Raw genomic sequence first — 23,565 nt, forward strand, 5'->3', positions numbered from 1 at the left:
AAAGTCTGCTAAAAATATCAATCGCTAAGAGAGGTACATGCCATACTTGTAAAAGCATGCAGGTTAAGAAATTTTGTAGGCAATTATCTTACGCCTTTTGTTTAATTCGGTTCTCAGTTTCGAACTGCAGTACTGCTAAAGAAGCTGTACATTCGGCCGGCTGTGCTGAAACCGATCTGCTTTTTATAACAAATATTTACAACTGATAGCGCAAAAACACTGATATATGGTTTAGGCGAATGTGTCACAAACGGAAATTTGTTTGGAAAATAAGTTGTTGGTATCATTTCTCTGGCTCAGTAGAACATTAAAAAAAAAAGAAGAAGAAGAAACAGACTCCGAAATCTCCTAAGTATGCCGCATGCTCGCATATACGCCCCCCAAAATGTAAGCTCATGTCACTGCACTGCATACAGGTAGCTTACAAATTTCAATAGGTTTCGGGATTAGTTTTGAACCGTAGCTTATGATACAAACTTTGAAAATATGCGCCTCGTGTAAGCGCTGCGAAAAAGGAAATAAATAAGCTTACGTTTATTTGCCTGCGTTCAAAAACATTTTATGGTTCATATCATGCTGTCGACAGGACGGTGAAGCATAGTCTATCAAAATAGGAGCCCATTTTAAATAGCATTTTAAAGTCCGATATTCTGTGATTGCAAAGTAACTTGTTCACCTAATACGATCATTAAAAGAATTATCGGAAATGGAGACTTACCATGTAGAGAGCGTATCTTCCCGCACCACATTTCCTGCTGATATTGCATCTTACACTCCGAATCTGGCGCTGCGCTACCCTCGATTATTATCTTTTGGATATTTAACACTTCAATCTCCTCGACCTGCAATGCAGTAGACCCTCTTCTGTACCAGAGCACAACAGCAAAAGTCATCTACAAGTAGAATCAGGGAAAGTAAGCCGTTGTCGGGCCCGGAAGGGCTTCACTCTGAGACAACTGAAATCAGTATGTATTTCTCTTGCTTGGACACGACAATAATTTGAGACTTTACTTACCTTGCAAGAAGAACACTGAGTATTAACGAAACAGGCGAAATATTTCAAGAACGACCGGCTAAGGTTAGAAAAGAGCGACGAGAAAACGAGCCCAAGTGTTACTCAACGCTCTACCAAATCTGGAAGAATGAATTTGCCGCGCGCAAATGGCGATATCTCCGAGAAGCCCGCGCTTTTTGGTGATTGGCTTAGACAAATAAAGGTGTTTTGTCGCGCAGGCGCAGAACCGCTGACCGCCAACGCTTTGTGATCGTGTGATCCACACATTTAAATTTATATAGGTTTATATGGGAATCCAACGGCTTTGTTCAAAACAGTAGAAATTTGAACGATTTCTCAATAAAATTGACTTACCTTGACTCGTTGTTGTATTCTTTGTTGCTTGTCTGTTTTTCAAGTCGATTGAAAGCGATTTCGAGGAGTTATCGTTTCTGTTGACATCCACTCCTAAGAGAAGGTCCTTCTCTTAGGAGTGGATGTCAACAGAAACGATAACTCCTCGAAATCGCTTTCAATCGACTTGAAAAACAGACAAGCAACAAAGAATACAACAACGAGTCAAGGTAAGTCAATTTTATTGAGAAATCGTTCAAGTTTCTACTGTTTTGAACAAAGCCGTTGGTTTCCAAAATAAACCTATATAAATTCAAATGTAACACAATACGCCCGGTACTGATCGCTACCAGTCACGTTTATTTCGTAACATGAGCTTGGGCCGCCTGTGTTCCATCAAGACTCTTCGCCCTCCATTTTGCGGTCAGCAGTAGTTGCATCATAGGTCACATGATTTGTGACGCATATCGAAAACCGCGGTATATACTCCATGGGAGAATGCCATGGTTCCACCGGTATATATAATATATTATAATATACTGTATTCCATACTATAAACACCTTAATTTACAGGACTATACACATATAGGAGAATGCCATGGATGTACCGGTATAATATATTACACACCTTTACAGGGCTATACACACCTATAGAGAGATATACACACCTTTACAGGGCTATACACACCTATACTAGTATAATATATTACCGGTACACACCTTTAGAGGGCTATACACACCTATAGAGAGATATACACACCTTTACAGGGCTATGCACACCTATACTAGTATAATATATTACCGGTACACACCTTTACAGTGCTATACACACCTATAGAGAGATATATACACCTTTACAGGGCTATACACACCTATACAGCGCTATACACAGCTATGCAGGGCTATACACACCTATAAAGAGATATACATGTACACACCTTTACAGGGCTATACACACCTACACAGCGCTATACAGGGCTATACACATCTATAAAGAGATATACACACCTTTACAGGGCTATAAACACACCTATACAGCACTTTACAGGGCTATACACACCTATACAGCGCTATACACAGCTATGCAGGGCTATACACACCTATAAAGAGATATACACACCTTTACAGGGCTATACACACCCATACAGCGCTATACAGGGCTATACACACCTATAAAGAGATATGCACACCTTTACAGGGCTATACACACCTACACAGTGCTATACAGGGCTATACACACCTATAAAGAGATATACACACCTTTACAGGGCTAAACACATCAGTCCTATACAGCGCTATACAGAGCTATACACACCTATAAAGAGATATACACATCTTTACAGGGCTATACACACCTACACAGCGCTATACAGGGCTATACACACCTATAAAGAGATATACACACCTTTACAGGGCTATACACACCTATACAGCGCTATACACAGCTATACAGGGCTATACACACCTATAAAGAGATATACACACCTTTACAGGGCTATAAACACACCTATACAGCACTTTACAGGGCTATACACATCTATAAAGAGATATACACATCTTTACGGGGCTATACACACCTATACAGCGCTATACAGGGCTATACACACCTATAAAAAGATATACACAACTTTACAGGGCTATACACACTTTTACAGGGCTATACACACCTATAAAGAGATATACACAACTTTACAGGGTTATACACACCTATACAGCGCTATACAGGGCTATACACACCTTAACAGGGCTATACACACCTTTACAGAGCTATACACACCTATACAGCGCTATACAGGGCTATACACATCTAAAAAGAGATATACACACCTTTACAGGGCTATATACACCAATATAGCGCTATGCACATTTATAAAGTGATATACACACCTTTACAAAGCTATACACACCTATACAGCGCTATACAGGGCTATAAACACCTATAAAGAGATACACTCATCTTTAAAGGGCTATACACACCTATACAGCGCTATACAGGGCTATACACACCTATAAAGAGATATACACACCTTTACAGGGCTATACACACTTTAACAGGGCTATACACACCTATAAAGAGATATACACACTATTACAGGGCTATACACACCTATACAGCGCTCTACAGGGCCATACACACCTTAACAGGGCTATACACACCTTTACAGAGCTATACACACCTATACAGCGCTATACAGGGCTATACCCATCTATTAAGAGATATACACACCTTTACAGGGTTATACACACCAATACAGTGCTATACAGGGCTATGCACACCTATAAAGTGATATACACACCTTTACAGAGCTATACACACCTATACAGCACTATACACAGCTATACAGGGCTATAGTCATCTATAAAGAGATATACACACCTTTACAGGGCTATACACACCTATAAAGAGATATACACACCTTTACAGGGCTATACACACTTTAACAGGGCTATACACACCTATAAAGAGATATACACACTATTACAGGGCTATACACACCTATACAGCGCTCTACAGGGCCATACACACCTTAACAGGGCTATACACACCTTTACAGAGCTATACACACCTATACAGTGCTATACAGGGCTATACCCATCTATAAAGAGATATACACACCTTTACAGGGCTATACACACCAATACAGTGCTATACAGGGCTATGCACACCTATAAAGTGATATACACACCTTTACAGAGCTATACACACCTGTACAGCACTATACACAGCTATACAGGGCTATACCCATCTATAAAGAGATATACACACCTTTACAGGGCTATACACACCAATACAGTGCTATACAGGGCTATGCACACCTATAAAGTGATATACACACCTTTACAGAGCTATACACACCTATACAGCACTATACACAGCTATACAGGGCTATACCCATCTATAAAGAGATATACACACCTTTACAGGGCTATACACACCTATAAAGAGATATACACACCTTTACAGGGCTATACACACCTATACAGTGCTATACACAGCCATACAGTGCTATACAGAGCTATACAAGGCTATACACAGCCATACTGTGCAATACACAGCTTAATACAGGACCATACACAGCTATACAGGGCTATACACACCTATACAGTACTATACACACCTATACAGACCTATACAAGGCTATATACAGCTATACAGAGCTATACACAGCTATAGAGAGCTATACACAGCTATACTGAGTTATACACAGCTATACAGGGCTATTCACAGCTACACAGAGCTATACACAGCTACACAGAGCTATACACAGTGCCGTGTACGCAGTCAGCGGACACGGGGTGTTGTGTACTGGAGGTCGGGAAGTGTCAACCACCGTATAAAATTCAACAGCACAAGTTGACTCAACAGCATTTAATACGATCACCAACTCGTCTTAATTATTGTACACATGCGGTGAAAACTAAAAGGGGAAATTGCAATGTACAAGATTAAAAAGGGGGCCGAGACTAATTACAAAAGAAGCAAAATTGAAAGGAAAACGAAAACTGAATACAATAAGCTGAAACTTACGTCTGTTCCTGACTAATGGGCTAAAGAAAGTTCAACGTTACGTAACTCCGAAAAAGATAAAACTGCTCTGAAACTCCGATGTTGCTCCGTAGATCTCCTAACTCCAACTCCACAAAAACTTAAGGGGCGTTCTCTGATAAGGGTACAATTGACGTGTACAGTTGTAAAACCAATTAGAAAACAGGAATGGCTACATTGGCTAGCAACGTAATTGATTGAAACTGTGAACAATAGTACATGAAAATAGGGGCGTAAAAACTCGATAAATGAAACAGAACAAAAACGTATCTTATATAAATCAAAACAAAACTAAGCTTAATTACGTAATCAAGCTCTCTTTGATAAAATGTTCATTGTTCATCACACTCCTCGCCCAAGGATTCTTATCCTTGCTACTCATATTGTCTTGGCGTTTACTGCTGGTCTGGATCAGCTGTGTCGGTCAGGAGTAGAACTAGCTCCTTAATTGGTCTAAGGTAGATTTTCCTTTCTCCATCTCTGACCACGTTTACTTTGACTTTCCTCACTCTACCGTCGTCGCTCCTCAGGGCTTCCGACACTCGTCCCAGTGGCCAATCGTTACAGTGTTGTGATTTGTCTCGTACAAGAACGATATCTCCTACGCACAGGTCTCGCCGCGTCTCCGTCCACTTTTGCCGCAGCTGTAAGCTCTGCAAGTACTTTCTCCTCCACCTAGTCCAAAATTGTTCCGCAAGGAACTGGACTCGTCTCCATCGATGGTGAGCGTAGATATCTGTGCGCATGAACTGGCCTGGAGGGGGTCTGGCTGGGTGTGTCTTCATAGTGAGTAACATCGCAGGGGACAGGGGCTGCGGGTCATCGACGTCAGACGGCAGTGCTGCTATCGGCCTGGCGTTTACAATGGCCACCACTTCGGCCATCAGTGTCACCAGCAATTTGTGTGTAAGCTGACTCAGACCTAACTCAGTGAACATGGCATCCAATACACGGCAAATCATATTAATCTGCCTCTCCCACACACCGCCAAAATGTGACGCATGGGGAGGGTTAAACTCCCACTTGCAACCGCACTCTGTTATGAACTTCTCCACTTTCTTCTCATCTAACTCAGATGCTGCTGCGTCAAGCTCCGTCTTAGCTCCAATAAAATTTGTACCCCGATCACCTCTGAGGAGTTTAGCATGGCCTTGTAATGCGAAGAGCCTCCTCAATGCACAGAGAAAGGCACTGGAGTCCATAGCTTCTAAGACTTCGATGTGAATGGCTTTGCTGGTCTGGCACGTGAACACTAGGCCCCAACGCTTGGCGTTCACTCCTCCTCCTCTAGTCTTACGTGTTTGCACCGCCCAGGGGCCAAAGACATCAAATCCTATATTAGTAAAGGGGGGACAGACGTCGGTTCTATCTGACGGGAAGTCGGCCATACGCTGTTCTAGGTGTGGTCCTCTCAGTTATCTTTTTACATAGGACACAAGCTCCGATGACCTTCGTGACTACGTCATGGCGGCCTCCAATAAGCCAGAAACCTGCTTGTCTAATTGCACCTCCTGTGATCTGTCTCCCTTGGTGGTGTACTTCATGATGATAGAGTTTAGCTATTAGCAGTGAGACATAGTGACACTCCATCTGTGCTCTTCTTAATCTGCCTCCGACGCGGAGGATCCCGTGGCTGTCTAGAAACGGATCGAGACGGTACAGCTGCGAGCCTTTGAGAGCCTTCTTGGCGCTACTTTGGATTTCTCTCGGTAGCTCGGGTTCTTTTCTGGCGTCGCTTAACAACCCACTGAACGCTTCTCTCTGCGTGCTGCTGATTATGACGCGCAGGGCCTGATCCCATTCCTCGACTGTCGGGGGTCTGAGTTTGCTTTGTGTATTACGCGCTTTGGTCCTGAGGTTCACTCTTTCTGCTTTAACGTCTCTCCGGTGTTTGAACTCTCTGACAACGACAATTAGGTTAGCGACTGTTCGCTGCAGAGACTTAAGTGACGAAAATTTCTTGAACCTCTCTGCTCCAAGGTCTGGTTCTTCCTCTTCGTGCGTATTTACACTGGCGCTGAACACTGCTTATCGGACTTCAGGGTCGCTTGCGACGAGCGCGAACGTTTCATCGGTTGTGGGAGTTCTCTTCAGTTTGCGCAGGAATTCCGGGCCTAATAGCCAGCTCGTCTCCATTAGCTTGCTTGAGGGGACTCGGCCCGTTGCTAGGTCTGCTGGGTTCAAATCAGTCTCCACATATCTCCACTGTTCCGGGGTGGACATGCTCCTAATCAGCTCGACCCGATTGGCTACGTACACATAGAACCGTCCACTCTCGTTGGTTATGTAGCCGAGTACCACTTTTGAATCGGTGTAGTATACCACGTCAGAGATCTTCAGATCGATTTCTTTTATGACTCTCTGGGCTGCTTAAACAGCTAGGACCGCTCCGCACAGTTCTAGACGCGGTATACTCGTCGGATTTAACGGGCCGACTCTTGTTTGGCCGTAGACGAGAGCCATAGACACCTCGTTTGCTTCACTGAACTGGCGAAGGTAGACTACGGCTCCAATAGCGTCCTGGCTTGCGTCGGAAAAGGCGTGTAACTCCGCTCTAGTCACGCTGCCGAAATCTTTAGGGCGGTAACAGCGAGGCACGGAAAGGTTCTGCAACTCTATGAGAGAGTCTCTCCAATGTGTCCACTGATTTATCATTGCGGTAGGGAGGGGGTCGTCCCAGGCTAGGGGGTATTGTTCTCCTTTGTCCGTTCTCCCATATGGACAAGCTGCTGCAGTATTTTTCACCCTTCGAGCATAACGGTACTGCAAAGCCCAGCGGGTCGACCTGGTAAAAGTACTTAGTTCAATGAAATTCCTTCAAACTCGCAACTGGAATCAAATACGACGCGAATGGTGCGCTGTGTATTGTGATAAGTTGACAAAATGTGTAGAGGCGCGGATAATTTAACTAACAGACATTGTGATAAAAAGTTGCATGCAAGTGGCGATACTTTCGTTCAACAATGACCCACGAACGCTCTATTAACCTGAAGATACTTAAAACAGTTATAAAGCTAAGAGAGAACAGACAGACCTTCTCTTCTTGACATTGTTAATGAATTTTCCGATCACAACAGTAACGGAAAGCGAAATTTCAAATTTTTTAAACGATATGATAATTATTGCACATGCAGTAAATATCCGCCACTCCCTCATTACCCCTCACCATCTTCCTCTAATTTTTGGTATAATTTAACGGCAGCTCCGAGAAAATCCTTGGATTTCTGGATTATTTATAATTAAGGTTGATGTCAGTAGTACTACAGTGGGGGATATTCCAATGTATTGATGGTAAATTTAAAGAACTGATAAAAGGAGCTCGTGAAGATGGTTGCAATTACTAATTTGTAGGCACTAGATAAATCCTTGTCTGGGTTCCTGCAGGTGAGAGCATTATTGGTAGTGGTCCTGAGTTATAACTTAGTCGTATAGTCATAATTTTTTCTGTCTTTAGCTATTTTGGTTTAGCACCTCAATGCTCATGGTTGGTAGTTCTTCTTCTTTCAAAGCCTTAGCAGGATGGGCTGCTAAAATTGGCTAGAACACAGCTCATTGGTTTTCCACCCAGATTTCATTTAAATTTTTGCACTTTCCGGTTGTATTAGTACTTGCTTGGTAAAAAAAGCATTAAGAGTACCTAAAGTACTACCTAAGTGGTGCAGGCGACCTCAACTAGTGCAAGAACCTTTAGTAGTACAAGCGCTATAGCTGTTTATAGTCCTGTATAGCTGCGTATACCGCTGTATAGCTATATATAGCACTGTATAACTGCGTATAGCCCTGCATAGCTGTGTATAGAACTGTATAGGTGTATATAGCACTGTATAGCTGCATATATAGCGCTGTATAGCTGTGTATAGCACTGTATAGGTGTATATAGCCCTGTATAGCTGCGTATAGCCCTGCATAGCTGTGTACAGCCCTGTATAGCTGTGTATAGCTCTCTACATATAGCTGTGGATAACTGTGTATAGCTCTCTATAGCTATGTATAGCTCTGTATAGCTGTGTATAGCCTTGTATAGGTCTGTATAGGTGTGTAAAGCCCGGTGAAGGTATGTATAGCCCTGTATAGCTGTGTATGGTCCTGTATAGCTGTGTGGTTGCACTGTATAGCTGTGTATAGCCTTGTATAGCTCTGTATAGCACTGTGTAGCTGTGTATAGCAACGTACAGGTGTGTATAGCTCTGTAAAGGTGTGTATAGCCCTGTGTAGCTGTGTATGGTCCTGTATAGATGTGTATTGCACTGTATAGCTGTGTATAGCCTTGTATATAGTCGTGTGTTGCTCTGTATAGCCCTGTATAGCGCTGAATAGGTGTGTATAACCCTGTATACTGTGCATAGCCCTGTATAGCTCTGTATAGCCCTGTATATGTGTGTATAGCACTGTACAGGAGTGTATAACCCTGTATAGCTGTCTATAGCATTGTACAGCTTTGTATAGCCTTGTATAGCTGTGTATGGTCCTGTATAGCTGTGTATTGCACTGTATAGCTGTGCATAGCCATGTATAGGAGTGTATAACCCTGTAAAGGTGTGTATAGCGCTGAATAGCTGTGTATAGCACTGTGTAGGTGTGTTTAACTTTGTTTAGGTGTGTAGAGCCCTGTAAAGGTGTGTATAGTACTGTATAGCTGTATATAGCACTGTATAGGTGTGTATAGCCCTGTAAAGGTGTGTATAGCCCTGTATAGCGCTGTATAGGTGTGTATAGCCCTGTAAAGATGTTTATATCTCTTTATAGGTGTGTATAGCCCTTTAAAGGTGTGTATATCTCTTTATAGGTGTGTATAGCCCTGTATAGCTGTGTATAGCACTGTATAGGTGTGTATAGCTCTTTAAAGGTGTGTATATCTCTTTATAGGTGTGTATAGCCCTGTAAAGGTGTGTATATCTCTTTATAGGTGTGTATAGCCCTGTAAAGTTGTGTATAGCGCTGTATAGGTGTGTATAGCCCTGTAAAGGTGTGTATATCCCTTTATAGATGTGTATAGCCCTTTATAGCTGTGTATAGCATTGTATAGGTGTGTATAGCTCTGTAAAGGTGTGTATATCTCTTTATAGGTGTGTATAGCCCTGCATAGCTGTGTATAGCGCTGTATAGGTGTGTATAGCTCTGTAAAGGTGTGTATATCGCTTTATAGGTATGTATAGCCCTGTATAGCGCTGTATAGGTGTGTACAGCTCTTTAAAGGTGTGTATATCTCTTTATAGGTGTGTATAGCCCTGTAAAGGTGTGTATATCTCTTTATAGGTGTGTATAGCCCTGTAAAGTTGTGTATAGCGCTGTATAGGTGTGTATAGCCCTGTAAAGGTGTGTATATCCCTTTATAGATGTGTATAGCCCTTTATAGCTGTGTATAGCATTGTATAGGTGTGTATAGCTCTGTAAAGGTGTGTATATCTCTTTATAGGTGTGTATAGCCCTGCATAGCTGTGTATAGCGCTGTATAGGTGTGTATAGCTCTGTAAAGGTGTGTATATCGCTTTATAGGTATGTATAGCCCTGTATAGCGCTGTATAGGTGTGTACAGCTCTTTAAAGGTGTGTATATCTCTTTATAGGTGTGTATAGTGCTGTATAGATGTGTACTGATAGCCCTGTAAAGGTGTGTATATCCCTTTATAGGTGTGTATATCCCTTTATAGATGTGTATAGCCCTGTATAGCTGTGTATAGCATTTTACAGGTGTGTATAGCTCTGTAAAGGTGTGTATATCTCTTTATAGATGTGTATAGCCCTGTATAGCGCTGTATAGGTGTGTATAGCCCTGTAAAGGTGTGTATATCTCTTTATAGGTGTGTATAGCCCTGCATAGCTGTGTATAGCGCTGTATAGGTGTGTATAGCCCTGTAAAGGTGTATATATCTCTCTATAGGTATGTATAGCACTGCAAAGGTGTGTACCGGTAATATATTATACTAGTATAGGTGTGTATAGCCCTGTAAAGGTGTATATATCTCTCTATAGGTGTGTATAGCCCTGTAAAGGTGTGTAATATATTATACTGGTGCATCCATGGCATTCTCCTATATGTGTATAGTCCTGTAAAGGTGTTTATAGTATGGAATATATTATAATATATTATATATACCGGTGGAACCATGGCATTCTCCCATGGAGTATATACCAAAACCGCGCACTGCCGTTGACTTTGAATTTCCGAAAAGACACGGACTTTGAAATTATCTTTAAATTTAAAATCGATCCTCGAAGTCTAATGCATGTACGTGTAATGGAGACGAACGAGGTGAACTGAAGGAAGGTCATATGGAAGATCGAGCTGCTGATATGACGGGATACACAATCCATCGGGAGTGCATTGGACGTTGTTTGGCTAAATCTGACATTTAATTCGATTTAATGACGTACAATATAAAGGTAAGCTCAAGCTTTATAAGCTTTATAAAGCTTCATGTCTTTTTATTTTCGGTGTCTTATCGTACATATCTACTTCTTTTACGGTAGCTTTCGTAGGCAGGCGAACCGTATATAAGCTTACAATTGTACGTAAGCTTTAATTTCATTCTAACGTTAGGCTTAATATAATTTTGCACACGTATAGAAAAATTTAAAGATGCTGCAAAGGCCGCAGATGACCTAGAAAAAGAAGGTCAAGATCAAGAAATTGAACCTGAAGTAAATCCTAAATCTGGGAAGAGACAAGCTGTTTATGAAGGTGAGGTGCAATACATTATCTATTTAACCGTTGTTATAATTTAATATTTAGGTGTGTATTGATTGATCATTCTAGATAGCGCAGGTCCACATCAGGACTTAATGTCTTGCCAATTCCCCAACCTGCTTTACCAAATAAACTATGTATGTATGGGTATGTATGTATGTATGTATGTATGTATGTATGTATGCTCTGATCTGAGTAGTCTGAAATGTCAGCCGTCTCCTCCCCCAACCCGCAGGGGGCGCGGGTTAGGGGGAGGAGACGGCTGACATTTCAGACTATGATCTGAGGCCATATTATAAACAACTTAGCAGTATAATGTTACTCCAAATGGTATCTATGAGAATCCAAAACTACCATACTCTGTTAAATTCTTGTAAAATTGCAGCTGATTATCATGATGAAAGTTATGAGAGTGAGAGTGATGGATGCCATGAAAACACAGGACAAGAGCAGAATGAATGGACAAGTAGTCATTTGAGTAAAGGTGAGTTTAAATTGGCTATGTCGTGGGCTGAAAGGTGTCTTCCAACCAGTTAGATCCCGAAAATTATGGTCTAGTTTTGTTATTGTGTAGTTCCAAAAAATGTCCATACCCTCCTACAGCTTGGGATTTGTCGTATGACCTCCCTCCCCTATGGATTTTCCAAAATTGGCCCTCAAAATTAATCTGCCTAGATCCCAAAAGAATTTCCAAATTTTAGCACACCCCCTAGAAATATTTCCCTCTCTGTTAAAAACTTCCGAAGGGGTGTGAAACCCTATCAGCCGGGTTTCAATAGAAATTAACGCCATTCACCTCATTGTTGTAAGCTTCGAAATGATTTCACCAAAAGCTTCCAGTTTAAAGGGCATGATGTGGGCATATTGCAGTCATTTTAGTACTGAATCACGGAATTTCTGAGCCTTTGATCCCCCATCCCCCTAGAATTTCCAATCCCTTCTGTGGAGGGAGTATGGCTATTTTCTGGAACTACACATTAAAGACTATCTTACAGAACTGAAACTGGTTAGTATCATTTGTTGCTACAGATGTCAAGGATGGAAATGGAACATTGAAACTTGTAAAATTGGAACCTATTTTTTCAAGTTCTGATGCTATGTCTAGCAAAATTACCAAAAAATAAATAAATGTTATTGATGAGCACTCCTGGATAAAATCCATTTGATATCTTCCTTTTAGTTTCACAAGAGCGTTTTGTGCATAGTAAATGATTTTAGCACTCAATTGCCCTAAAACAACAAAATCCCTCATGACCTTGGCTCTTTAAGTTTAGTGCCTGGTTTAAATGATTTTTGAAAAGTCCTTAAATTTTATCGCTATTGGGTATACAACTCTGTAAGTGTGCGGACAAAATGTTTTCTGGTTAATTGGTCATGTGTGGGTGAAATAGCAAAGAATTGGAATCAATGTCAGCATAAGAAAATAGTTATGGTGATTGAGCCAGGAAGATTGTACATGTATGTATTTATCAATGTATGTGTTGTAGTTAAAAATGAATCTAAGTCAAAATGATTTCAAACCAGTTTGATGTTGATTTTTCTTTGTCTCGTGATTATGCTAATAAACCTGGAACAAAGGAAATGAAAATTAAACTGGTTTGAAATCTTTTTGACCTGAAATTCATTTAAAACTACTACACATGTATCATTTTGTTTGTGTTACGATAGCTGTAAAAAAGAAGTCACAGGGGAAGACAAAGAAGACAGAAGGTACAATTAATTTAGTGATGTAAAGTCATCAGTGTACATGTAGCTCTATTAATATTTGTCAGTGAAATTGTCAATTGAAAAAGAAACCTGAAAAACATTCAGGCACTCGATTTAAAGTTTCTTGAGCAAGCCCTTGTATGATCGGTCACTCTAAACTGTTTGCCAACATCTGTATCTATTTCCTGAACAGTTCTCTGTCTTCAGGGAACTTATGGAAAGATATTTTAACGCCATCCTCTTCATAAACTTTTTCCTTACACCCGGGAACACAACAGTTTTGAGGCATATTTCGGACTGTACTACCACATGTACATGTAAACATGTAAACATTGAATCGTGGCCCTCGATGCCTCACTTTTCGTGCTACTTGACCCAGATCGTCTGAGACAACCACCATTTTGGAATAAGGTGTATTACTGGAACCAAAATAATGTGTTTCAAAACATATACAGTCAAGGCTGCCTGTGCAGACACACTTGTAAGGGACTGTTCATTTAGATGACAGGTCATGACAATTTCACCCATTTAAAAAATGTCTCAAATTTGAGCCCGTTCACACTTTGACTTACTGCCCCAGCACGGTACCCTGAAGGCACTAATGTGAATAATTATGGTTTGTTCTGAGCATGGTGCCAGAGTACAATTTTCACTGGACACTAAATAACACACCTTTTTTTTCAAGTGCCCACTCCAAAATTATTGTAGGCACAGGTACCGTGCGCAAATTCTGTGTGTTCATATAAGTACCCAGTGAGAATTGCACTAGGGCACCAAGTGTGAACAGGCTTAATAATCCATTGAGTATTAAAACACATACACACTTCATTTTAAACAGGGTCATATGCATGTCAATTAATATTATTTTTCAGCTGTCACAGCTAAGAAGAAACGTTCACAGACAAAGAAGAAGCAAACAGGTAAAAATCAGCCACAAGCGATTCATGTTTGTATATTTTAGACAACTTCTTGTTTCTGCTACTGAGAAAATGACTGATAGAAATGATAACCTGAAGCACAGAGCACATGGAGTTGAGAGAGGGGAAACAAAGAGACCTTGTGCTTTGAAGAGGAATGGAGTTGAGCATACTGTCTAGAATACTGCCTTATAAGTGGCTGTTGCATGAGAGCCCGGCTATCCTATGATATTTTTTTTCTGGCTAAACTAGAAAGTTTTACCAGGTCCATATACAACATTTTGTGTGCTGTTTCAGGACACATCATGATAACACCATGTACATCCATGTGTTATACAGCACTTTATACAGTACACAGTTATTCAGGCAATATAAAATACTGTTGCAGATGATGTTGCCAAAAGTAAAGACAGAGAAGAAGGAGATGGTGGCCATTCTAAGAAGGGTATGTTTGTTTACCCAAAAGATTATCATTAGTTTTGATCCCCATGTTGTCTCTAAATCTACGCACCTGTAACAGACTTGTTGCTTTGTGAGTGTCACTCAACTGATAATCGTACTAACATGATCAGAATTTTTTGGTTGGGTATAACAGTTGGCTAATTTTACCAGAAAAACAACATTATCTGATACTGGCTAAGATTTTACTAGAAAACAATTTGGAAGGTGCATAGTCCAAAATGACCAGATAATATTATTAGTTGGCCTGCTTAGTTTTGTTTTGTTTTGTTTTTTTTTTTAGCTACAATGTAAATCCCTGGCATGGATCAGTAATGTTAAACACAAGATAAATGAATTTCCACTCACAATGGCCTGAAATACGGACTCAAATAACAACATTCCTGAAAACGAAAAAACAGTAAAAAATTCATTTATTGCTAGTCAAGATCACCAAACCTGGGGTCAATAAAAATGCAATCAAATCTAATTTATTAGATGGTGCATGAAATTTCCATGATTTTGCCCTTAGGATTGTTGTGGATCATGTTGACTTCTTTATTGCCCCCCCCCCCCCCCCAAAAAAAAAAATACAAAAAAGAGAAATATTCCTTTTCCCAAAATAATTGTTAATGCTCTAGGTGCAATCAGTCATTGTATTGTTAAGAGTTTTCGGTCAATCGTTAATCACTAATTACCCACTACCGATATTACATTTAAAATGATTATTGATACTAGCCTCCTACAGCTGTATGCAGACATTCTTTGGGCTCATGACACACTCCTTCTCCACGAATGTGTGCTGAACAGGCCCCATTTGTTCAAAGGCCGGATATCTGATATCCGACAATTTCAATCTGTGCAGAGATTTCAGTATTTCCTCGTGTACAAGCGAATATGCACACTCTAACCACAGTTAAGTTTGGGAGTGTACGAAAACCTTGGACAACGTTTAACGTGAAGTATATTTTAGGCCCTGAATAGTACCTTATCCAGCGTATAAAGTTATCTGGCCTTTAAACGAATGGGGCCAGAACAGCAACTTCCGTTCTTGAATTTCATCTGACTCCTGCCGTGAGAGCTTATGTCACTTCCAATTTTGAATTGAAACTCTCTTGCAAAAATACCTTCTATACTTTGTATGAAGTAATGTCTTAGTTATTTAATGGTCCTTTCAATCCTTCATGGTGATTTGGAGGTCATGCAACACAAGCTGCATTACTGAACGAACAAAGTCGCGTCAACATGAAATGGCATTTTCCAAAATCGAGTAAACAGAGAATGGGAGTTGCTGATCTGTTCAGCACACTGAGACATCCATGGGGAAGGAGTGTGTGACGAGCCCAAAAAATGTCTGCGCAGGAGGATATATTGATACTGGAAGCTGTATATTTATTTTAATATACTATATTAGTGACGTTTTCTCATTTGCTTGTCTTGTGTTTTAAGATTTTGCAGTGGTTGCAAAAATTAAAGAAATGCCTCAACAAGAGCAAGAGAATGAAGATGGGGCAAAAAAGCCAAGGAAGCCCAGAAATAGCCCCACAACACGGGAAGAAGTCTTGCAAGCACTTAGGCAAAAGTGCAATCAATTAATTTTTCAGGCCAAACGGCCTAGTTACTTCAAAGGTAAGCTAATTGTTTAGTATTTATAATAAAAGGTTGTCACGTTGTATAGCATAAGGCTGTTGTCAAGTGGGATTGTGGATGCTCAGGGATTACCATAAACTGAACCCCGTACATACAACCATATGTTGCCCTGGGAATAATCGCCTTCAAATGAGATAGCGAACAATTTTAACACCTCTTTTGGGCTGGAAAAGATTAGTTGGCCTTGCAGTTTGGGACTTGGTTAACCTGTCCGGCTAATGTACTGTAAACATCTGATTAAAGGACCGGGCTTAGCTGCAGATTACATTGTATTACAAAGGACTTTGGGGGGCTTATTTCAGGGAGTCCAATACCATTTTGAAAAGTCACAATAACAGCCTAAAATAGCTTTAAACACCTAGCCCTGACAGTGCATGGGCTTATATTGAGGTTGGGGGGTGCTTACAATCATAAGTTTATGTTATACCGTCAGTTGCATCTGAGCGTGGACACATCACAAAAAAGCATGACCTAATTTGGTATCAATTTGGTATGTTTTGTCATTGAACATTTGAAGTTTGGCAGCCCATGCATTATGCGAACTTTGGCGCTCTAAGTGAGTTGTTTATTACTGAAGTGAAAGTATGCAGTGAAATGATTTGTGTGTGAAAATTGTTATCATGTTCCTATAGCTCTTTCTTCATTATATCTTATAGAAAAATATGAGCAAAACAAAAAGCCCAGGAAGGACAAGAAACAAGTTCTTTTAATTATCTTACTACGTTTTCATACAATTTTCATATAATTTTCTACTATTTTCTACTATTTTCATACAATTTTAATTGTATTTTTCTACTATTTTAATATCATTTTTATACTATTTGCATACAATTTTAATTATATTTTTCTACTATTTAATTACTATTTTTATACTATTTGTAAACTATTTTTATACACCTTTCATGGTATTTTTATACTATTTTAAATATATGTTGGATGTAATTTGCAACTAATTTCTGGTAAACACCAGTATTTTGAAATGTATTTGTGATGAGTGTATTGTCTGCTTGTTTTAAAGCTGATTAAAACACTATTGAAATATATTTTGAAAGATTTAAAACCTGTTTTAATTTGAATGATATTTTTATTTCCAACCTTCGTGCAACTTTAAGCTATATTTTTAAAGGTGTTAAAAAGTATTTGAAATATCTTTATTTCAATAGTGTTTTAATCAGTTTAAAACACCATTAAAGTCAGTCGAAAAATACGTTAAAAATATAATTTTGCACATATTTTAAACCTATTTTTAAGAAAAATACATTTAAAGTAGCTTTTTTTTTCGCAGTTTGAAAATTTTAAACATGCTTTTAAACAAATTAAAATATATTTTGAAAACTATTTTTTTGGTATTTTTATTTCCACTTTTTGTGCACCTAATTTGAAGCTATTTGAAATATATTTGTTTCAATAGCGTTTCAATCAGTTTAAAACACCATTAAAGTCAGTCGAAAAATACATTATAAATATACTTTTCACCCTATTTTTAACCTATTTCACTAAATAGGTTAAAAATACTTTTCAAAACAGTTTAAAAACACATTTAAAATAGTGTCCGGTTTGGTAAGGGAAGACTCCAAACTGACACCATTAAATTCCACATATTGTTGTCTATTGCTTAGATAGCTTTCGAACCCTCTAAGTGAAGTGCCACGAACACCATAAAGTTCTTATTTTGAAAACAAAATGTTATGATCAACCGTGTCAAAGGCCTTGGACAAGTCTATAAAAATACCAACTGTGCATTCCTTATTGTCAATGGCGGAAGAGATTTTGTCATATAAACAAGCAAGAGCATAAGCGCTAGCGGTGGAGTGATGCTTGCGAAAACCATACTGATTGTCAGAGAGAATGTTATGATTATTAAGAAACCTTAGAAGACGATTGTACATTACTCTCTCATTGCTTACTACAGTACATTAACAATATTGGTTTTATTTTATTTCTTTTCAGAATGCAATACTTAAACTGCACAGACTGCTGAAGAAACAGCTACTTCAAAGACACCTATGACTCATTAATTCCACAAAAGACATTGTGTACTCAATTCATACGCATAGAAGCTTACTCTTCAGCAGAATTTCATTTTATTTTTACCAAGTGATAACAATTCCCCCTACGTATACAGGAGGTAAACATCTACCTGAGGGAGGTTATGATGTTTATAGTACCATGCAGGTATGTAGTATTATAATAAGGAAGAATTGACTTGAAGAAAGCTTATGAAATCTCTTGTAAGTGATCACAAATTAAATTAAAATAAATTCTGGCATATTAAGGGTTATATTTTTAAAAATAATCTATCATTTCAACAGTCATAAACAGTCACTTCTAGCAAAATGTAATGTGGAAATTACAGGTTGATGGGGCCAGCCAACAAAAAACGACAACAACAACAAGAAAACAATTGCCTTTAATCATCATAACAGCTATTATGCTATTTTAATGCACCTGCAATTTTTCTATTTAAACCCATAACACCTCTCACAGCAAATCTTTATGGCTGTACAAGTGTTTCATTAGATGAATATAAATGGCCCAGCGTAGGTCACTGTGTTGCCAAAAAATAATATTGATAATAATATATTATATTCCATGTTATGAGTGTAAATAAAAAATGAGAAAACTCTCATTAATCTCATTCTAGTAATCGTTCCTTATTATAATACCTACTTGCATGGTGCTATAAAAATCATAACCTCCCTTTGGTAGATGTTTACCTCCTGTAGGTGGATGTTATGAGTTGGTAAAAATGAAAATTATGAAATTCAAGTCAATGATAGAAAAGCTCCTCATGATCCCAAGTTTCCCTGCTAGAGTGTAAGCTTATATGCGTATGAATTGACTATTATAAAACATAAACTATAAAATGTACACTGTAGGCTACCGCTACCTCCCTTAGGTAGATGTTAACCTCCTGTAGGTGGATGTTATGAGTTGGTAATAAATGAAATGACACTCAGGTCAACGATTAGAAAAGCCCCTGCAAGATTGTAAGTTTTAATGCTTGCAAATAAGCTTTCCATGTGTACGAATGTGCCAGTATAACACATACGATACAAACGTGGTCTTATAGAACGTACCTCCCGTAGGTCGATGTTACCTGAGCAAATCTTGACTGTTTTCATAGTTCCACGTTTCTTCCACAAATCGAGCGTAAAATCCTTGAGATCAGTGTTCAGACGCCGAGAAACGGAAGTAGGAAGAACTTTGTATTCTACCACAACGAATCCTAACAAACGTTCGAAGTCTTTATTTCACCGACGTTTTCCGCCATTAGCACTAAAAGAGAGTGAATGCAGGTCAATTTCCGGTATAATCGGATCTTGGATCGTGGCTGCTCCGAAGAATAACCCGATGACGGCACCACCCTTAGGCCGATGTTATCTTTTCCCAACCCAGTAGAAAACGGGAACTCGAGGTCACGCGTCACTTTCACAGCTCAGGGCCACCCTCACCCCCACCCCCTCTCCCCGAGTGTCGCGTGCGCGAGGCTTGGCTAGGTGGATCAACTCTTTGATACACTCAAACGAAACATAACACATATTCAAAGGGAAAGGAAAAACTGATAGAGCTTATTTATTATTATTATTATTATTATTATTATTATTATTATTATTATTATTATTATTATAATTATTATTATTATTATTATTATTATTATTATTATTATTATTATTATTATTATTATTATTATTTTCGGGGGGGGGGGGGGTTGGTCAAAGTAAAATGTCGAGGAAACCAAATAAGCAAAGTCAAATTTAGCCACCTCTAGACCCATCCGCTATCAAAATTACTGTGATTTTTAGCCAGTGGTTCATTTCATCCAAATCATCGAGGAGATCATGAAGATCAACAAAAGCACCAGCTATAACTCTGGCCCTGTAGAAGTTGTGTTAGTTAAAGTATTGGCCAAATCAAAATTGCCCTTTGCACAGTATCAGTCCTGAAATCCCCTGGTTTATTTTACACGTAAAGTGTAGTCTGATCAACGCATTTCCACAGCAAGAGATCTGACAAAGAAAGGTTTTCAGCACAGTTCATTTGTGCGTCATGAGAGGACGGAAACATCGCGTACTGTAAGTACCTCCTGGTGTCTCTCATAAATTCTCTCATAAATCCTTAGAAACTTTTCTAAGGATTTGTCAGAGCTTTATCGGGATTATCTGTTTGCACTCCAGGTTTCGTCACCTATGCTTTCCACTTTATGTAATCAAGTCGAAATCAACGTGTCTCAGTTATCATATGGAGGAATGTCACGTATCAGTGACAACTCATCACTTGGCAAACTTTTATAGAATATCAATGAAATCGGGAAATCCGAACCACCTCCACTGACATGATCGGCTCTGAAGGGAAGCCAAAGTCACAAGTCAGCTGACGAGTAAATAAATCAGCACTTAAGAATTCTGCGGCATGCCGGCGCTCATGAAAGCGTGATTATCATTGGATGAAAAAGAGAAATTTTGGGAAATTCACGGTGGCGGATTTTCATTAACTATTGTGTTGAGATGTCAGGTATCAGGATGACAGAGTCATCAAAAAAACGTCCCTCGAAATCTTTAGATAATTCAATTTCTAGTACGCCTTTGAAGCCAAGTGCAAAGATGGTTAAAGTTAGTGACGAGAGTGATGTCTCCATCTCAAAAATATTCGAGTTAGTCGAGGATATGAACAAGAAATTGGCGGGCTTGACTGTATCGAGATTCATCTCTCCCGGGTTGATAAGGACATTGCGGATCTAAAGGACTCCGTTTCATTTGTGCATGGGAGCAGCGATGAAATAAAGAAAGAGCAGTCGTCACAGGCTAAGCTGTTACAGGATCTAAACGAAAAAGTGATGAAAATTGAAGCCGAAGCCGCAGTTCTACAACAGAATCTTGTTGACCTCCGAGCACGTTCCATGCGGTGCAATCTTCTAATTTATGCATCAGTCAATTCCACCGGTGCCCATCCCCCCCCCCCCCGGGCAACCCCGGGGCATTTCCTCACGTTGTCAGTCCCGGCGGCGGGGCATTCGTAATTTGATCGCGGCCCGGGGGCTGGGCATTTGCCTACCCCGGGGTGACCCCCGGACACTTGACACACGTGTTTTCGAAAGTGCCATGGAGGAATTCATCGGCAAAGACCAGGGGTTTGTTGACGATTGGCTAGTTCGTCAGGGACTACACAAACTTGTGGATGTTTTTAAAGGTATGTTTTCTCAATTTTAGATATTTCCTCATTAGTTGTAAGCATATAAATATAAAAAGCAACAACTTGAACTATATTTTGTTTATCATTTATCGAGAAATGGGAAACAATCAACGTGAACACGACTACAGCTGTATTTCGCATTTCGCATTAAAAACTAACCTAGCATTTTCAAATTCACAAAAGTCAACCTGGAGTGCACTTTAAAATACTTTAAGTTTGCGAATTCATATGATGCGATCTTCAAGACAGATCTTGCGAGCTTAAAATGCAATGCATCGTAAATAAAAAACGAAGCCTGCGAATACAGGCGCCTATCATCGCTCTCGGCAGGAGGGACCAGCGTCCGCCGCAATCCCAGCGCAGGTTATTAAATAATATTAAATTTTCCAAAAGCTCCCTAACTTTTTTAACAAAATATAAATAAATAAATATAATCATAATCAACTAACATGTCCTGTTGTCCTTGAAGTCCTATCGTTGCATTAGAATACTGAAAAGTGGAACGTTTTATTCACTGATTAATATAAAAATTGAAGTGGTGTTGGAAGGCGACGATCCCGGGGGCGTGGCATTTGCCCTCTTCCTTCATCCCCACCCCGGGGCATTTAGACAGGTTATTTGTCCCCATCCCGGAGAATTTGCCCATTAAAAAAAAAATGCTAATACCCGGGGGTTAGCCCGGGGGGGGGGGGGATGGGCACTGCTGGAATTGACTGACGCATTACAATTTGCCTGAACGAGAGGATGAAGAATCAACAAGATGCCTATACTGGCATATACGCGAGATGCTGTGGCTGATTCGTTTATTCCAACTGTATGCCTAGCCGATTGATAAAACTATCATTGCTAATGGAATATTTTGAGTCGCGAAGATCGCGTTATGTTGTTTCCCTTGTGTTTTCGAGGACTCTTTTGTAAATCACTTATTAGTGAAATTGATTTCCTCAATAAAGATTATTATTATTTATTTACGCTACTGAGGATCTCACCGGAAGTTTCGGAAATTCCATTACGATAACGTAAGCTTCTCAATGACCTCTTTTCTGTCTCCCATCGTGGTTCGGGACTGTCAAACAAAGCACGATTCCTTCGCCAGGAACTCTCCAATTTCCACCGTTTTAGATGTCGAGTGCTTCTTAGAAGTTATTCTTTCGATTTACCGCTTCAAAATGGTGAAATTTCCGCTTGAAAACGGCACACTTGAGTCCACAACATGTTAAGAGTAAATGTCCCTAAGCATCAAATATAATCGTCAAATCGCGGACACAGCTCAAAATTCGATTTCGCTCATACTTTTTCTATAGATAGGCCTTTGACCCAAACTAAACAAAACAGGGTTAGTTCGTTTTAAAATTCGTTTCCTTAAGAGTAATTTAATAAAAACGTTTGCGTTGGTTTTGAGGCTAATTTGGATCGAAATTTCACAATATTCATAGCATTTTAGTGTTCGTTAAAAATACACTGTAAATCTTCCTTTACTGGAACTTTATAGTTTGGTCTCTAGAAAATTCAGCAGTGATAAGAAAAGCGGTTATTTTCTTCCTTAACAACGGTCATGGGCTTTTTCTTGAAGCCACCTTCGATACTCTTTTCAAATAGTTTTGAGGTACCTTAAAATAACTCCCTAAAAATCATGTAGGTACTCCAAACTAGGACCTCAAACTATGCTGCAGATACAAATAAAGGATAGATGTCAAAAGTTATGCTGGCATTTTTTTGGGATGTCGGTTAGTTGTGTGATACGACTTCATTGAAGTTTGCTAATATGACAAATTTGCCGACGGACGCCATTTTGAAAACTAAGGGGCAACACTAAAATCAGGAATCCGGAATCCGGAGTACGGAACAGAAAACTGGACTCCGGATCCAGAGGAATCCTCAAGATTGATCAATAAGATTGCACAAAAATTGTCTGAAAATATTGTCAACGCAAATGTTATATTTTTCGATTCGTGGCACCAGAGAAAAAATCTAATTAAGTCATTATTTCCCGCAAATGAAAAATGATTGGTCTCACGGTTAAAACATTTAAAAACGATCGAGCGTACAGTAAAGAAAAGAAATATGATAGTCTATAT

At 39.4% G+C, this 23,565-nt stretch overlaps 2 protein-coding genes and 1 long non-coding RNA gene across 3 annotated transcripts; 1 reads left to right on the forward strand and 2 right to left on the reverse strand.

Moving 5' to 3' along the window:
* Positions 1-5,290: 5,290 nt before the first annotated feature.
* On the reverse strand, positions 5,291-6,097 carry LOC146450722 (uncharacterized). Its single transcript, XM_085100083.1, has one exon. It carries the CDS (start codon positions 6,095-6,097, stop codon positions 5,291-5,293), a length of 807 nt encoding a protein of 268 aa, XP_084956209.1.
* A 163-nt stretch (positions 6,098-6,260) lies between these two features.
* LOC146450723 (uncharacterized) lies at positions 6,261-7,550 on the reverse strand. The gene is made up of 2 exons (XM_085100084.1): positions 7,291-7,550; positions 6,261-6,795 (listed from the first exon to the last, which is right to left on the reverse strand). Exons 1-2 carry the CDS (start codon positions 7,548-7,550, stop codon positions 6,261-6,263), a joined length of 795 nt encoding a protein of 264 aa, XP_084956210.1.
* Positions 7,551-16,123: 8,573 nt separating this feature from the next.
* Positions 16,124-17,632, forward strand: LOC146450724 (uncharacterized). Its single transcript, XR_014860241.1, has 2 exons — positions 16,124-16,273; positions 16,951-17,632. It is a non-coding gene; the product is annotated as an uncharacterized LOC146450724 (long non-coding RNA).
* The last annotated feature ends 5,933 nt before the right edge of the window (positions 17,633-23,565 follow it).

Source organism: Pavona decussata, unplaced genomic scaffold (assembly GCF_977016875.1).
Source record: "Pavona decussata unplaced genomic scaffold, jaPavDecu1.1 SCAFFOLD_431, whole genome shotgun sequence".
Lineage (NCBI taxonomy): Eukaryota > Metazoa > Cnidaria > Anthozoa > Scleractinia > Agariciidae > Pavona > Pavona decussata.

What these genes read in the sequence shown, in the direction of transcription:
- LOC146450722 (XM_085100083.1), bottom strand. Translation starts at nt 6,097, where the DNA reads ATGGACTCCAGTGCCTTTCTCTGTGCATTGAGGAGGCTCTTCGCATTA.
- LOC146450723 (XM_085100084.1), bottom strand. Translation starts at nt 7,550, where the DNA reads ATGATAAATCAGTGGACACATTGGAGAGACTCTCTCATAGAGTTGCAG. An exon ending in AGTATACCGCGTCTAGAACT is followed by an intron (nt 6,796 to 7,290) that starts GTGCGGAGCGGT and finishes TGTCGTTGTCAG; the next exon opens with AGAGTTCAAACACCGGAGAG.